The sequence below is a fragment of the Silene latifolia genome, chromosome 7 (assembly GCF_048544455.1).
Source record: "Silene latifolia isolate original U9 population chromosome 7, ASM4854445v1, whole genome shotgun sequence".
NCBI classification, from domain to species: domain Eukaryota; kingdom Viridiplantae; phylum Streptophyta; class Magnoliopsida; order Caryophyllales; family Caryophyllaceae; genus Silene; species Silene latifolia.
In genome coordinates, this window is record NC_133532.1 from 120,544,264 (window position 1) to 120,559,700 (window position 15,437).

A 15,437-nucleotide genomic window follows, 5' to 3' on the forward strand; every position below is an offset into this window, starting at 1 on the left:
CTTTAATGTTTCCTTTCACAATCCATTATACTCAAGGTCATCATAAATTCCGATGAAATTTTGGCCATGTTATTACTTAGGCCATCAGGAGTCAAAAGTGACAAACTTGTGTCACTTAACTGTGAAAAATTCAAAATTGAATCACCAAGATGGGAAATAACTGGACCTCGTGTCACCTAAGTGTAGAGTAACATTTCAGGGAACCAATGCTAAGAGTTTCTAAAATTCTCCCCAATATGACTAACAAACTGCAACAGGCATAAGTGTTCAACACTAGCAGCAAGCCAGCAGTGTATGAGAAACATGGATTGATCTTCTGAAAAGTGAGGTACCTCGTTCCGCTTTCAACCATATATAATGATGTGCAGTTGTGCACAAGTGCTGCACTATTATAGATATCAAACCATGGCAGCTCTGCCAGCAATCTAGATAAGGAACATCTGCAGCATGTGACCTGGGAAACAGGAATCTCTTAGTTTCATTAGAAAACTGAATCTTTTAAGCAATTAGGCTTGCCTAATGAGACTGGCGCATTAACCATTGCCTAGGAGTAAGGGAGTTCAGACGTACGCAACCTTTTTCTTGTGTTGAAAACACAATGGAGCAATTTCCAAGATCCAACATCCAACATCCAACATCCAACATCCTAACAACTATAATATCAGCAAGACAGCAACTATCTTAAATAAATACCCCATTTTGATACTCGCTAACCTACTCATATACTATGATAACATTTACATGAAACAATCGCACATGAGAAACTGTGTAATGTAAAAAGGGAGTTCGAGATAAATGCAAGCTTACAGTCATCTAGTCAAGACCCGGAGGCTGTTTCGAATCAGCCCATCCTCATAATAGTCAGACAAGTTTCTACCCTTTGTCCATAGCAGCTTCAACGTAATTTAAGCAACCATCACAAAAAATTGTACGTCTTTTTGCAATTTTTTTCAGAAAGAGGATCGGATTACTGTCCAGATAAGACTGCAAGCTTTTCTCCACCCTTGTCAATCCAACTATGCCCTCCTTGTTTTGTAATATTTCTTTTTATCATCTCTGATCTTATTCTTGTGACATCATCCCATCTACCAGCAGATGCATAAAGATTGGACAGTAAAGTATAAGCTGCAGTAAACTGTGGGTCTAGAAGAAGTATTTGTTTTGACACTCTTTCCGCTATTTCAATATTAGAGTGCACTCTACACGCACTAAGTAGCTCTAATAACACTAAGGAGTTTGGCTTTATAGGCATATTCTTAACGAATTCCTCTGCCTCCTCAAGATTCCCAGATCGGCAGATAATGTCTACCATGCACGCATAGTGCTGAAGGTTCACTTTCGTGGGTAACTTCTTGCAAAAATACATAAAAATTCCCCTTCCTTTGATAAACATTCCAGAGTGGCTTGCACAATGGAGCAAGCCCGTAAGGCTTATTTCATCTGGTTCTACCTCAAAGCGGATCATCCGAGCAAAAAATATGAGTGCCCACATAGACCGTCCATGATGTCCACATCCTACAATAATCGAGTTCCACGACACCAAATTCTTTGCTTTTATCCCTTCAAATGATTTTACTGCTTCTTGAATGTTTCCACACTTCGAATACAAAGTTACCAGTGAATTCCCCACGAATCCAGAAGCATCAAATCCTAGTTTGATAGTATTTCCATGAATCACCCGCCCTTTGTCTAGTGACACCATGGCACAGCAGGAATTCAACGCGCTAGTGAAAGAAGACTCGTTCGGAGAAATGCCCAATTTGGTCATATCACGGAAAACCGTCAATGCATCATCATGCATGGAGTTTAAACTATAGCCAGTCAAGAGTGAAGTCCATACTACGACACTATCATGAACCTTCTCACGAAAGACCCTGCAAGAATCCTCTAACCTCTTACAATTTGCATATAATGTAATAAGCGATGAAGCAACAAACTCATCCCAAATATACCCCAACTTCACAATTCGGCCATGAAACTGAGTCCCAAGTTCAACCACCATTACATTTACACAAGCCGTTATCAAACATGAAAACGTGCTAGCTGTCGGCTCAATCCCACTACCAATCATCCGCTTAGACAATCTAAAAGCCTCGAAACTTCTCCCATTTTGATCAAGTCCACTAATCATCGCGGTCCAAGAAATTACGTTTTTACTAGGCATCTCCTCAAACACCTTCATAGCCTCATCAACTCTCCCATTTACGAAATACCCGTGAATCATAGCATTCCAAGCAGCAACATCCCTAAAACCCATTTCCCTAAACAATTCCTCAGCAACCTCAACCTTCCCAAATTTCATATACCCATTAACCATAGTCGTCGAAGACACGACATTTCTCTCAGGCATTCGATCAAATAACTCCCTAGCCTTCACCAATTCCCCACAATCCACACACCCTTTAATCATAGAGTTCCAAGCCACAACATCCCTCACAGGCATTTCATCAAACAGTTGGAATGCATCATTAAGCCGATAATTTCTCATATACCCATTAATCATTTTGGTATATAAATGTGCATTCGGACATCGGATTTTGTCGAAAATACGACGGGCATCATCTAATCTATGACTTTTAATGTGACAGGATATTGTGGAGCAAAATTGTGTTCTTGAAGTCCATCGAAATTTGAATGGTAATCTGATGTGTGGGAAAGTGGGGGAAAATCTTTGCATGATTTAGGGTTTGTAGTAAATTTGATTGATCATCACTATTCAGATTGTTAGTTTTTCAGTTTACTGAGATTATCAACTTAAAATTCATACATTTGCTCATAAATTTGGCGGGAAGAAGCAAGGAAAAAAGTTTCTATTTGAAACTAAACTGAACCGGTGCAATGATAGTGTATTATCGGGGGCCGCTCTACAAGTCCTCGGTATCGATTCGGTTAAAGCTCGGCTCGAGATCGGTCAAATTGAGTTCGAGCTTGGGATAAAGGCAAGCTGAATCCAAATCGAGCCGAGCCTGAAGACACTGGAGCTTGCTTCAAAAGCTCGTTTGAGCTCGTTATTTTTTAAATTACTTAATTTTTTATCGATACGGTTTACTTAACTTATATCAGTTTTATGATAAATTAATTAATTATAATATTAATTTAGAAAAGAAAATAACATAAGAAATGTTATTTTAAGCTAATAAACAAGAAACATACTAGTTTAAAATGAAATATTTAATTTAGAAATTATGTTAAAAGTAAATAACGCTCGGAAAAATGATACTCAAACAAAGTTCGCGCGAGCTCGGGCTCGTAAAATATCATATGAGCGATCCCGAGCCTTGATTCCAATAGCTCGGGTCCGGGCTCGGACTCGGCTTTTACATTATGAGCCGAGCTCAATCATAGATGAGACGTGGAATAGCAAAGCTTGTCATTTTATACACTACGGGTAATATGGTATATGGAATCTTTTATACACTACGAGTAATATAGTGACAAGTGACAATGATGGGGTATGAAATAGAATCTCTTATAACAATTATTTTGGTAAAATTGAGAGCCAAATTTAAACATATGATAATCTTTGTGTCAAAATAAAAGGGGGGAAATTATTGCTGACGATGAATATCACCAACTTTCTTCTAGGACCGTCATATAGCATATGACTGACCTAAAAGGAGTATAGCCCAAAATTAAAATTTTATTTATCTATATTTTAACTTTATTTTGATAACCCGACATATTATGATAAATACCAGCGCATTTAAATATGCAAGTTATCAATATAAAATATTAGGTTATCAAAATAAAATATTTTAATATTTATTTATTAACTAATTTTATTGGGCTTTCTCTTGTTGGGTTAGTCTTATGTAAAAAATGGTACTCCCTCCCATTCATCATAATCTTCCCATTTGATTTTGGTACAATACTTTAAGAAAAGTATTAAAATAAGGGTAAAAGAGTTGTGTGGGGTTGGTGATAGGAGAGAGGGATGAATCTATATATATATATATATAAAAGAGAGTTTTTTCGAGCGATTCTAGAGCGTCCACATCATCAAAAATTAATTTAGGAAAGTTTTATAAATAATATTTTCCACATAAAAAATAAAGTGGAGAATCTTTTAATTATTATAATATCTATATTTCCTATTTTATATTCATGAGAAGTTTCTAATTTTTATATAAAAACTTTGACATTTCATTTGGCAAAAAAATGTTGTTATAAAAATTATGAAGATAATATAATTAGATTCGTGGTAAAAAATGCTTTCATTAGAGTATAGATTTCATATGATTTACACACACGAGTATTAAAGATGGTGTACTTCTTTTAATATGTTATATGTCCCACATTGAAAAACAATGTTAGTGTGTTGATTATAATATGTATAAATTATAGAATTGTCCCACATCGAAAGATTAACATAAGGTGGGTGATCCTATGATTATAAATAAGAGTCATCATTGGAACCTATATAACAACCAAAAACCTTTTGAGTCTCTTCAGTATTGTTTTGGAGAGCTCTTAAGAGTTTATATCGTTATCTTCACAGTATGATATATTAATATTTTTTCTATATTATGTACTATATTCAAATGATGTTTATAACCTTTTTATAAAAACTTATACATTTCATTTGCCAAAAAATTATTAGTAAAAAAAAACGTACGAATATTAATAAATAGTATTCCCTTCATTCAAGACCAAATACAACATTTTCATTTACACACTTGCCAAGACACAAATTACAACGTAAATATCTTTAAGTTTACATTATAAAAAATTTAAAAATTTGATATTCTCATTGTACTTTATAGGTGAAGCAAATAAGATCCTACATGACCATATTTTGTCTTACGTATTGCAAGGAATCATAAAGATTTTATTCGTTCATGAATAGTGTAAAAAAAAGGAATGTTGTATTTGGTCTTGAAACGAGGGAGTATAGTATTTGCTCATTATTATTAACCTGAGTTAGATGTCGAATTATGTGCGAAAAAGATGGTGTATTTCTAAGTATGTTATTTGTCCCACATTGAAAAATATGTTGGTGTGGTGAATATATTATGTATAAATAATAGAATTGTCCCACATCGAAAGTTTAGCATAAGGTGGATGATCATATGATTATAAATAGAAGAAATCTTTAGAACCTAAATACCAACCCAAAACTTTTTGAGTATCTTAAACATTGTCTTGGAGAGCTCTTAAGAGTTTATATCATTATCTACACGATATGATATATATATTTTTTATATTATGTCCAAGTGATGTTATAATTTTTGTATAAAAATTTATACATCTCATTTAACAAATTGAAGCAACATAATTTTTTTATTTTTTTGAAAAATTATATAATTAGATTCGTGGTAAATAAAAGTCAGCATTAGAATATAGTATCATATTATTTGCACATATTTTAATTACGATAGGAAGTTAAAAAAAAAATGTACTACGCGAATATTAATAAATAGTATAGTATTTTCTTATTATTATTAAACTGGGTTAGATGTCGAATTAGGTACGAAAAAGATAGTGTATTTCTAAGTATATTGTTTATCCTACATTGAAAAATAATGTAGGTATGGTAAATATACTACATATAAATAGTTAAATTGTCCCACATTAGAAGATTATCATGAGATGACGTATCACATGATTATAAATATGAGTCATATTTGAAACTTAGGGGTATCAACCCAAAATCTTTTGAATCGCTTGAATTATCGTAGAGAGTTCTTATAGAGTTTGCATTAGCGGCAAACCTTAGTTACAACAATACTATACAGATATTAATCACGTAAATATTTATAAAAATGATTATATATTACTATATTAGTGATATTATAATGTTTATTTTAAGACAATCAATAGTATAATAACTTTATTTAAGACAAAATCATAATTAAAAAAATAAAATGGATGCTAAATATACATAAATTGGTTATTAACGTGTCATATAATGATAATCTCGACAATAAAATAGAAAATTTATGAATTATAATACAATCAAGTGTTGCATAAAAAGATTTTGAATCAACAAACAAATCAATAATAAGCTTTTTTAGTTTGATAAATAGTAGAATTAAATATTTTTAACTTTCAAATATAAGTAATTATTATGACTCATTATATTTGAGTAACTAAAACACATCATAATTTTTAACCAATAATCAAAATCGCACCAGAAAAAGAAAGTATTTTGCATTTGTTTATACATTTGATTGCTCCCTCAATTACATCTTAAAAGTCGTGTTTGGAAACAAAATGTAATTTAAATCATATCATTTGTACATATTTAATTATGACAAAAAATGGAAAAAACGTACGAATATAAATAGATAGTATAATATTTTCTTATTATTAAATCGGGTTGGATATCGAAATAGGTGCAAAAAAGATGGTGTACTTTTTCGCGTGTTATTTGTCCCACATTGAAAAATAACGTAGGTGTGGTAAATATACTACATATAAATAGTTGAATTGTCCCACATCATAAAATTATCATAAGGTTGGTGATCTTAAAACTTAATTTAGGAAAGTTTCCTAAATAATATTTTTTGATGTAAAAAATAAAGTGAGAATCTTTTAATTATTATAATATTTATTTCCTATATTATATTCAAGTGATGTTTCTAATTTTTATATAAAAAAAATTTTACATTTCATTTGGCAAAAAAATATCATTAAGAAAATTATGAAAATAACATAATTTGATTCTTGGTAAAAATGATATCATTAACGTGTAGATTTCATATAATTTGTACATATATAAAATTGTGTACTTCTTAGTATGTTGTTATATGTCCCACATTGAAAATAATGTAGGATTATAAAAAAATCGGTTTTGATACATATGGGCTGTATATAAGCATTAAATTTTATTAAAATTCTCTTATGTTTTCCATGTAAATTGGAATCTTACATGTTATTTACAATAAGTGTTAAGTTAGACTCTCTTGAAAGTTTAAATTAGCATTTAATTAGTATAATAAGTATTAAATTAGATTCTCTTGAAAGTTTAAATTAGCTTTAATTATCAGGAAAATTTAATGCTTATATACAGCCCATAGGGCTGTATGTATCAAAACCGTAAAAAAATAATAGAATTGTCTCATATTGAAAGATTAACATAAGATATAGTGGTCTTATGATTATAAATATGAGGCATCCTTGGAACTTAGGTATCAACCTAACATCTTTTGCGTCTCTTAAATAAGATGTTTTGACTTTTGATCATATCTAAATAACTAATATAAGATGTAAATATTAAGACCTTATAACCATTTTTTTTGGCTAAGTTAATTACCCCGTTGCAACGCACGGGCATCCAAACTAGTTATTAGTAGTTAAATAAAAAATTGTGGGGCCAAAACATAAAGGAAAGTAATAAAATAAGACTAAAAGAGTTGTTAGGGTTTGGTGATAGGAAAGAGGAACGAATAAAATAAGAGTAAAAGTTTCTAAAAATAGAAAGAAGAACATTAGTTAAATAACCGTTTCGGAAAAGAGGGAACATTATAGTGACTGAGAGGGAGTATTACACAACAAATATAAAACATAACTATAAATTAGAAATAAATACTTTTAAAACCAATAAAATTGCAAAAATGACCACCTTTGCTAAAAATGTGATCAAACTTAATAAATGAAACAATGCACCACAACTTTATTATCATCCTTCTCTATATCGATCGATACTATTAGCTAACGATGTCTCACTTTCCGTTCACTTCCGAATATCGACGACGAACTACGACTTTCCCATCCTCGTCTTTGTTACGATTAAGATTATTCCAAACGTAACATTCACCATTAAATCTACAAGGACCTTTTTCAACAATAATCCAATGACAATAACTATGACAAACTTGAATATCCGTTGTTTCTACGTAAATATCAAACCAATTCAAAGTACTATTTCCCCACTTAAATCCGCAAAAAAAATGGGTCGTAAACCAAATATTCGGTTTAAAATTGAATTCATAATCACTATTGTATGGCACCAAATGCACCCCTCGGTCATCGCCTTTTGATTTACAGTGAATTTGTAGATTTTGTTTACTGCTTAGTGTATTTGTAATTACCACTCTTGTTCTTGCTTCACTCATGGTAATTACATTGAATATTATAACAAGGATAATAAGGGTAATGAGATTTTTGGGTCTTGTGAAGGTTTGAACCCGTGTTATAACTTTAGCTTTTCTTTTATATATTTTCAATCACGTATAAAATGAAGCAAATTATGTAGATACATAATCTTGAGATACTTTTTGCGAGGTTTAATTACTATATTTACGAATGAAAAGAGATTAAATACTATTATTATTATTATTATTATTATTATTATGTGAATTTGATATCAATTCAACAATTCAATCCCATTGATTTTGTTGAGTATGTAACATATATAGGATATTATCGGTTAATGATTTCAAAATTAGGATTGCATTTTTAAAAATTCTTGTAGATCAAAACATTTTCATATAGATAGATATTTTTGGGAGAAAATATCTTTATGAAAATTAAAAATTAAAATCATATTCTATAATGATTACAATGAAGTACCTAAAATCAAAGAAAAAAATAATATCGGGATAAAGTGAATGTATTTTAATATTCTAATCAAATGTATATAATTGATTGAAATAGATGAGTATAATGTTAAAATTATTACATAATCAGGTGATTTTTCATACCAAAAAGAAAAGGAAATAAGGACTCGTTTGGTTATTCACCTAATTCATTGGAATTCTAAAATTCCATGAATTGTGATTTTTGAAGGATGTTTGGTTACTCAATTATAAGTAATTTAGCGAGGTTAATTAGATTACGCATCTGCAACCGTGGCTCGAACCTTGTAATTAAGGGTAGATCACAAAGTGTAGGAGGGTAGTTACGACCTCCACAGTACATTAAGGTACTCTAATCTTGTTTTCTCACAAACACCTATATTTAAGAATTGCATAAGTAATTACACAAAATCGTTAATTCCCTAGTTGTAAATTAAAATCGTCCAATTGGCATGGTGTCATAGAGTGTTCCAAAAGAGTCAACAACATCAATCGATCGTAGATCGACTAGTAGAATAAAAGAAAAGATAATATAATTCATTCACAATAAGTCTTGCTTACAAAGTGACCCGTCATTCACTTGTGACGGATAATGTCCGTCACAGGTAAGAATTTGTGTATGAAGTTTGTGATAAATTTTGTCATTGGAACATTGTTGAAGATGGTCCTTGTAGATTTCAAGGTCAATGTTTTATGTGGAATCATTAGCTCAATAAAGAGAATGATATAAAGTCAAATTCTTATTTGTGACGGACACTATCCGTCACAAGTGAATGACGGGTCACTTTCCTCTCACACAAATGCAAGTGGGGCGCTAGCGCCCCACTTGCCTCCCACTTGCATTTGTGTGAGAGGGAGGTGACCTGTCACTCACTTGTGACGGATAGTGTCCGTCACAAGTGAGACTAGCTGGACTTCATAATCCCTCGTAAATACGTAAATATCATAATTGACTATTTCCCCACTTAAATCCACAAAAATATTGGGTTGTTCCCCATATACTTGTTTTAAAACTGAATTCATAATCCTTGTTGGATGGTACCCAATGCACCCCTAGATCATCGTCTTTGGATTTACAATGAATTCGTAGATTTTGTTTACTATTTAATTTATTTGTAATATTTACCACTTTGTTTCTTGATCCGGCTTCACACATGGAAATCGCATTGGATAACGCAACAAGAAGAAGAATACGGGCAATGAATTTTTCGGGACGCATTTTAGTGTAATGAATTGTCTCGCGACTCGCGATAGTCTGAACCCAACTAATAAATTTAGCGATTCTTTTGCAAAGTTGTTAAAGATTATGATAAAGATTGTTATTATCTGTATGAATAAATTTTCTAAGTAAAATGTAAGAGGGAGCAAGCTATTTAAGAATACTTTGGGTCTTTTTAACATGTATATATTCATAATATTGAAATATTATTTTATGAGACTTAATTACTATTTTTACTAATGGAGGGAGATTAATTACTATTGTTATTGTTATATGAGTTGGGTATCATTTCAATAGACTCTCATTGATTTTGTTGAGCATATGGCATATATAGGCAAATAATATCGGGTAAAAAATAATTATTTCAAAATCAAAATATGGCACTTCTAGCAGGCATAATTGTCGAAAATGCAACATCAATATTTCTCCTTGATTTTATTGAGAATATAGCGTATATAATGATGTCGGGAAAAAATAAATTATTTCAAAAGAAAAATACATATTTCTCTCACGATTTGAGAGAAATAAAAATTTGAGATTGATGGGAGTTTGTTTTGGTGGAGCAGAGGATACTTCGAGAGTTCGAGGGGTGGTGATTTCAGGGTTAAGTAGATTTACAACGAATTGGGGGTTGTTATCCAATAGGTCTTGGTATAGACGGGTGGGGCGAACAAACGGGTAAAGACCTCTAATAAAATGGGTAGGGGGACAAGGTGGGACATCCCCCATGTGCTTCCCACTTTATGGCAAATGGGTATTTTGTGAGGGGAAATGGTATCCGTCTATACGTATAGACGGATAGTGTCCGTCTATAATAAGAATTTGTGGTTGTTATCAGGGGATGGGGAGCAGTGAGGCCTAGAAAAAGGAGTGGAAATACTTGCATCCGAACCTTACGGAAAAATAAAAAATATAAAACTGGGTACTAGCTCCCAAAATTGTAAACTGGACATTACATAAAATGTTAATCTTTGAATATATAAATTTGAAATGAACCCATGAAATAACAAGAGAATCAACCGAGACCAAGCGGTCATGCCTTAGCAGATAGGCAGTATAGGATGATTCAGGTTTAAAAGTCCGCAAGACAAAAGGCTTAGCATCAACAGCACAGATAGACCCCAGGCAAAGCGACATGTGAACAAGGACACCGCTTTAACTGGCAGAACTTCATCATTCGACACTTGAAGAAGTATGGCCTTAGCTACTGTTAGATGTCCGTTTCAGTTTCCTCCTACACATAATTCAGGCAGGCAATCAATAAATGTGAAAACGAATCAACAATGCTCAACGGGTCAAGCTATTTTGTAATTTGGGTAACTTCATGATTCCAATATATTTTCAAGATATATCCCTTTAAATGTAAACCCTCCGTCCCATTTACTTTTCTCCATCTGACTTTGGTGGTCAAGCAGTGTTCACTTTAATTGATATACAGTATACACTTCAAAAATGATACTCCCTCAGTCCGCATCATTTGTTTACCTTTTACATTCTTTGTGAGGGGTATTTTCATCAAAGGTAAACAAATGATTGAGATGGAGAGAGTATTAAAATAAAAAAAATTGCTTTAATAAATCAAAGATGGCAAATTTGAGGAATTGCAGAGTCAGATGAGAACATAAATTTGAAAAGCAGGTAGATTGTAGAACAAATTAGACTGATTTTTTTTGTATGAAAGGATCCAGTAGTAGACTAGTAGTAGTATAGTAACAAGAACCAAAATTTCTTACCACCGTTTTATCCCAGTCCTTCAATTTTGAATTTGTCAACATGAAAGAGTCGCGCAATGGAGCCCATGCAGGTTGATCATCGTCTTCCTTGCCTGTAGATGCCTGCATCTCACAAGTATTCAAGTCACTTTAAAATTAGAACATATTAATCTTCAAAAACAAGCCAGGCAGAGAAATTCCGACAATGTGTTCCTCATACATTATACAACCCATTAAAAACTTACTGGATTGTTCGAAAAAAGAAAATATGAAATAGATTTTGACATCAAACATTTACATATTAATAGAGGTAAGTGATCGTAAAAGTCGATAATCAAAGTCATAGGGGGAATAATATAAACGAAGCGGAGGCAGTATTAAAAGAATTAAGATAAGACGGTCACCTTAGTTCCTGCATCAACTGATTGAGATGACGCCCTGCTCAGTTCTGACATGAATGCTTCTTTTCTCCTCTTCGTCAAAGCTGGTACAAGAAAGCACGGGTTTCAAATTATTATGGAGGCCAGTTGATTTCTAATTTCACAGAAAGCCAATTATATGCCATGCTATGAAAGAACTCAAGGGGAAGAACAAGACGGAATTTCAGTTTACAGTGTCAATGCGAAAGACATAAAGGCTAAGAGAACAGGGTAGAGTCTTAGACCATCAAGATTTCAACATATGTAAAGATGTAGTGTTCTACACGTCTCCTCGCCTAAGTATCGACGAAAACCCCATTTTACAGAATTGGACCAAGTATGGTAAAAACACTCAAGGTCTCACTTATACAAACTGATCTAAGAGAGACGAATTTGAACACTAATGCTATATGGGTTGTGTAAAATTTATCCTTATTGATCTTAAAAGTGTTGTTTTAAAATCAGAAAAGAGATAAAATCCACTTTAAAGTTGTGCCTCTGATGTAAAAGGCCACTAAAGTAATGCACACGTTGAACTATCCAGACCTAGAAAAAGATTCAATATACACCGATTTGCTGTTATGAAAAAATTAAACAAGTTAATGACTGATGTAATATGGAAACACAATCCTCACAGAATATGAACATCTACATGACCTTCCTTCAAAAAATGATCATTCCCAAAAGTAATGGCGCGAATGCAGAATCAAATCAGTACCTTTTGCATCTTTGAATCTTGAAGGATTCAACCCTTTCTGTGCAGTTTGAGCTTTACTTACCTACAAAAACCGAGGCAATGCTTGTAAGTGAACTTCTGCATTCGCGTAAAATCAGACAAACTTGTGCAAGAGGACTTACAGCATTAAAAAACTTGACCACTGGAAGGTTGTTGATCGCCAGGATTTCAAGGAAAACAAAATTAGTAAAATAAACATGATGTACACTTTAACACGAAGTATTCAAAAACACAAACTCTTGCTCAAAAAAAAAAAAAGCAAGGCCGTACCTCCTTTAGTGGCAATTCCGATCAGAACTTTATCGTGCGTGTCCAAAAAGTTGGCAGGCTTCACATGCCCTCTTTCATCAACCTAGTATGTTACAAATAACGCCAAATATCTTAATAAATATCTCAAAAGTGAGCAAAATTAGTACACAACAAGAAAGTGAACAACTAAATACTCCCTCCACCCCGGTCATTTGTTGTCCTTTGGTTTTGGCACAAAGACCAAGGAAAGGGGGAAGGGGCCAATTACTAAATGACATGTGGAATAAATTGAATGTGAATGATCAAATTACTCATCAAATTCATTCTTAAAATAGAAAGGATAACAAATGACTGAGACACCACAAAATGGAAAAGGACAACAAATGAGCGGGACAGAGGGAGTAGAAAGGAAATAGTAACGCACCGAGATCTTTTTCTTCCTCTTCTCCTTATCAACCTTCTTTTTAGTATCTTCCTCCGCAAGCTTTTCCACAACAAGCCTCTTTTTTGCTGATAATATCGGACCCTGCAGAAACCATATTCCATACATGGGCAATAAGCAAGAGCTAAACATTCCTTAAAACAGAAAGTCATGAGCTAAAGCGTTACCAAAGATTCATCGTCTGCATCAACGCTCATAATCTTCTGAAATGCCGTCCTAAATGCATTACAACCTTCCACAAACTTGAAAAGTGGGCCATGATCTTCTTCATCTGAACCATCATCTCCTCTATCATGTTCAGCATCATCACCATATGCCTGTTCAGACTTACTATCTTTTTCGTTCCCCTCTTCATCCATACTTTCGGGTTCACTTTCCTTGTCACCATCCGAATCAGAATTGTAATCAGTCGCCCTTTTGCGAAACAGTTTCCTCATTTTTTTCGATACTTTGACCTTCTTTCCCACCCCCGGGATAACTTTCATTTTCTTAGCATTGCCGGGTTTTTTGAACTTATTCTTCCGTTTCCTCAGCTCAGTAGCTGCTGCCACCGGTGGACCTCTTTGCTCTACCATTTTATCGATCCTAGTTTTCGCACGAAAATGTTAATATCACATCCCAAATCTACAGAGTTCAATTTCTAAAAATTTGATTACCCAAAACAATCAGCAAACCACTCAATTATTCACCTCCTAACCAATTAACTACCCTATTGATTTGGGTCATATACGGTTTAACCAGGCATACGATTTTCGGGCAAAAATTCAATCTTTCAAACGAATCTACCAAAATATTACAACAAAAAATAAAAATAGCCCAATATCCAATCAAAAATCAAACATCAAACGATAATTAAAATACAATAAGAACGAACGAAAATATAAAGAAAATGAACAATACGAATGAGAGATAGGATATTACCTTGATAAAACGACGATTTGTGCGGAGAAATTAGGGTTGATTGAGAGAAGGGGATGAACTGGGTTGTTTGGAATTGGAGGAATTGGGTTTCTTTGTTGTTTAGGGTTTAGGGTTTAGGATAGGAGGAATGTGTAATTCAGAGTTGAGAGGTCCGACTAATTAGTTAAGTTTTTTTTTTTTATAAATTAGATTTTACTTTCTATTTTCTTAAATTGCATTTTTTTTCTAAAATTACTCTCTTAAATTGCATTTTTTCTCTAAAATTATATCAAAACCCCAATTTAAGTACTTTTTGCTAAAATTAGTCCCTTAAATTGCATTTTTTTCTAAAATTATTTCAAAACTCCAATTTAAGTTGACTTATTTCTTCTGTTTTTGAACTCTCCATACATTTGTCTACATAGTTGTACCTTTCGAAGTATAAATTGGCTAAGCGGCCACAAACGGAATAAGTTCATAAATAGACGAAATAAGTCACTTAAAAGTGGAGTTTGAGAGCAATTTTAGCAAAAAAAATGCAACTTAAAAGACTAATTTTATAAAAAAAAAAAGGAGTAATTTTAAAATTTTAGATTTCAAAAGCGAGTAAAATCTAATTTTCTCTTTTTTTTATTAAATCTAAAAGGTGGATTCTCTTTATTTCCTCAAAAGAAATTGACATTTATTTCCTATAAACGGTCTGGATTAAAGATTGTGATGATCCATGGTTGTAATCCTTTCATAAAAATAAAATTTTAATAAATGGAAAGAGAAAATATATTAAAATATGAGTATATTAAAGTGGAAATGAAGATAAAGTAATGATCCCAATACCGCTCCATGCCATCACAAATACACCTGCAAAGTTTCACTACTCCCCATTTGACGACAATATCAAATGGATCATCCTAGAAACAGACATATTAGGACAACAACCAAATAAACACCACAAAAGGTTAGTAACAGCAAATACCATTAACCACAAGATTACAAACAAACAGACAATTAGACTAAACATCACATAAGCATCTCCAACCTCCAAACTCTATAGTAACCTGTGTCCAAACCGCAGCACAGACACCACTAACTGTAATACTACGGTTTTCTATGTCTATGGGTACTATGTCGAGTAAGTATGTTTTTACGCAAAACAGTAGTCTGCCTAATGGGTACTCGGTCGAGTACGTGTGGTACTCGATCGAGTAAGGGGTACTCGATCGAGTAAGTGAATCTTACGGGTT

The 15,437-nt window shown here is 32.9% G+C and overlaps 2 protein-coding genes across 2 annotated transcripts; both read right to left on the bottom strand.

The window, feature by feature from the left end:
• Positions 1-272: 272 nt before the first annotated feature.
• LOC141592794 (pentatricopeptide repeat-containing protein At5g46460, mitochondrial) lies at positions 273-2,807 on the bottom strand. The gene is made up of 2 exons (XM_074413623.1): positions 808-2,807; positions 273-454 (listed from the first exon to the last, which is right to left on the bottom strand). Exon 1 carries the CDS (start codon positions 2,675-2,677, stop codon positions 968-970), a length of 1,710 nt encoding a protein of 569 aa, XP_074269724.1. The 5' UTR covers positions 2,678-2,807; the 3' UTR covers positions 273-454; positions 808-967.
• Positions 2,808-10,642: 7,835 nt separating this feature from the next.
• On the bottom strand, positions 10,643-14,372 carry LOC141592796 (uncharacterized). The gene is made up of 9 exons (XM_074413624.1): positions 14,218-14,372; positions 13,464-13,881; positions 13,279-13,380; positions 12,876-12,957; positions 12,728-12,747; positions 12,588-12,648; positions 11,855-11,934; positions 11,472-11,573; positions 10,643-10,972 (listed from the first exon to the last, which is right to left on the bottom strand). Exons 2-9 carry the CDS (start codon positions 13,869-13,871, stop codon positions 10,949-10,951), a joined length of 879 nt encoding a protein of 292 aa, XP_074269725.1. The 5' UTR covers positions 13,872-13,881; positions 14,218-14,372; the 3' UTR covers positions 10,643-10,948.
• Positions 14,373-15,437: the final 1,065 nt, after the last annotated feature.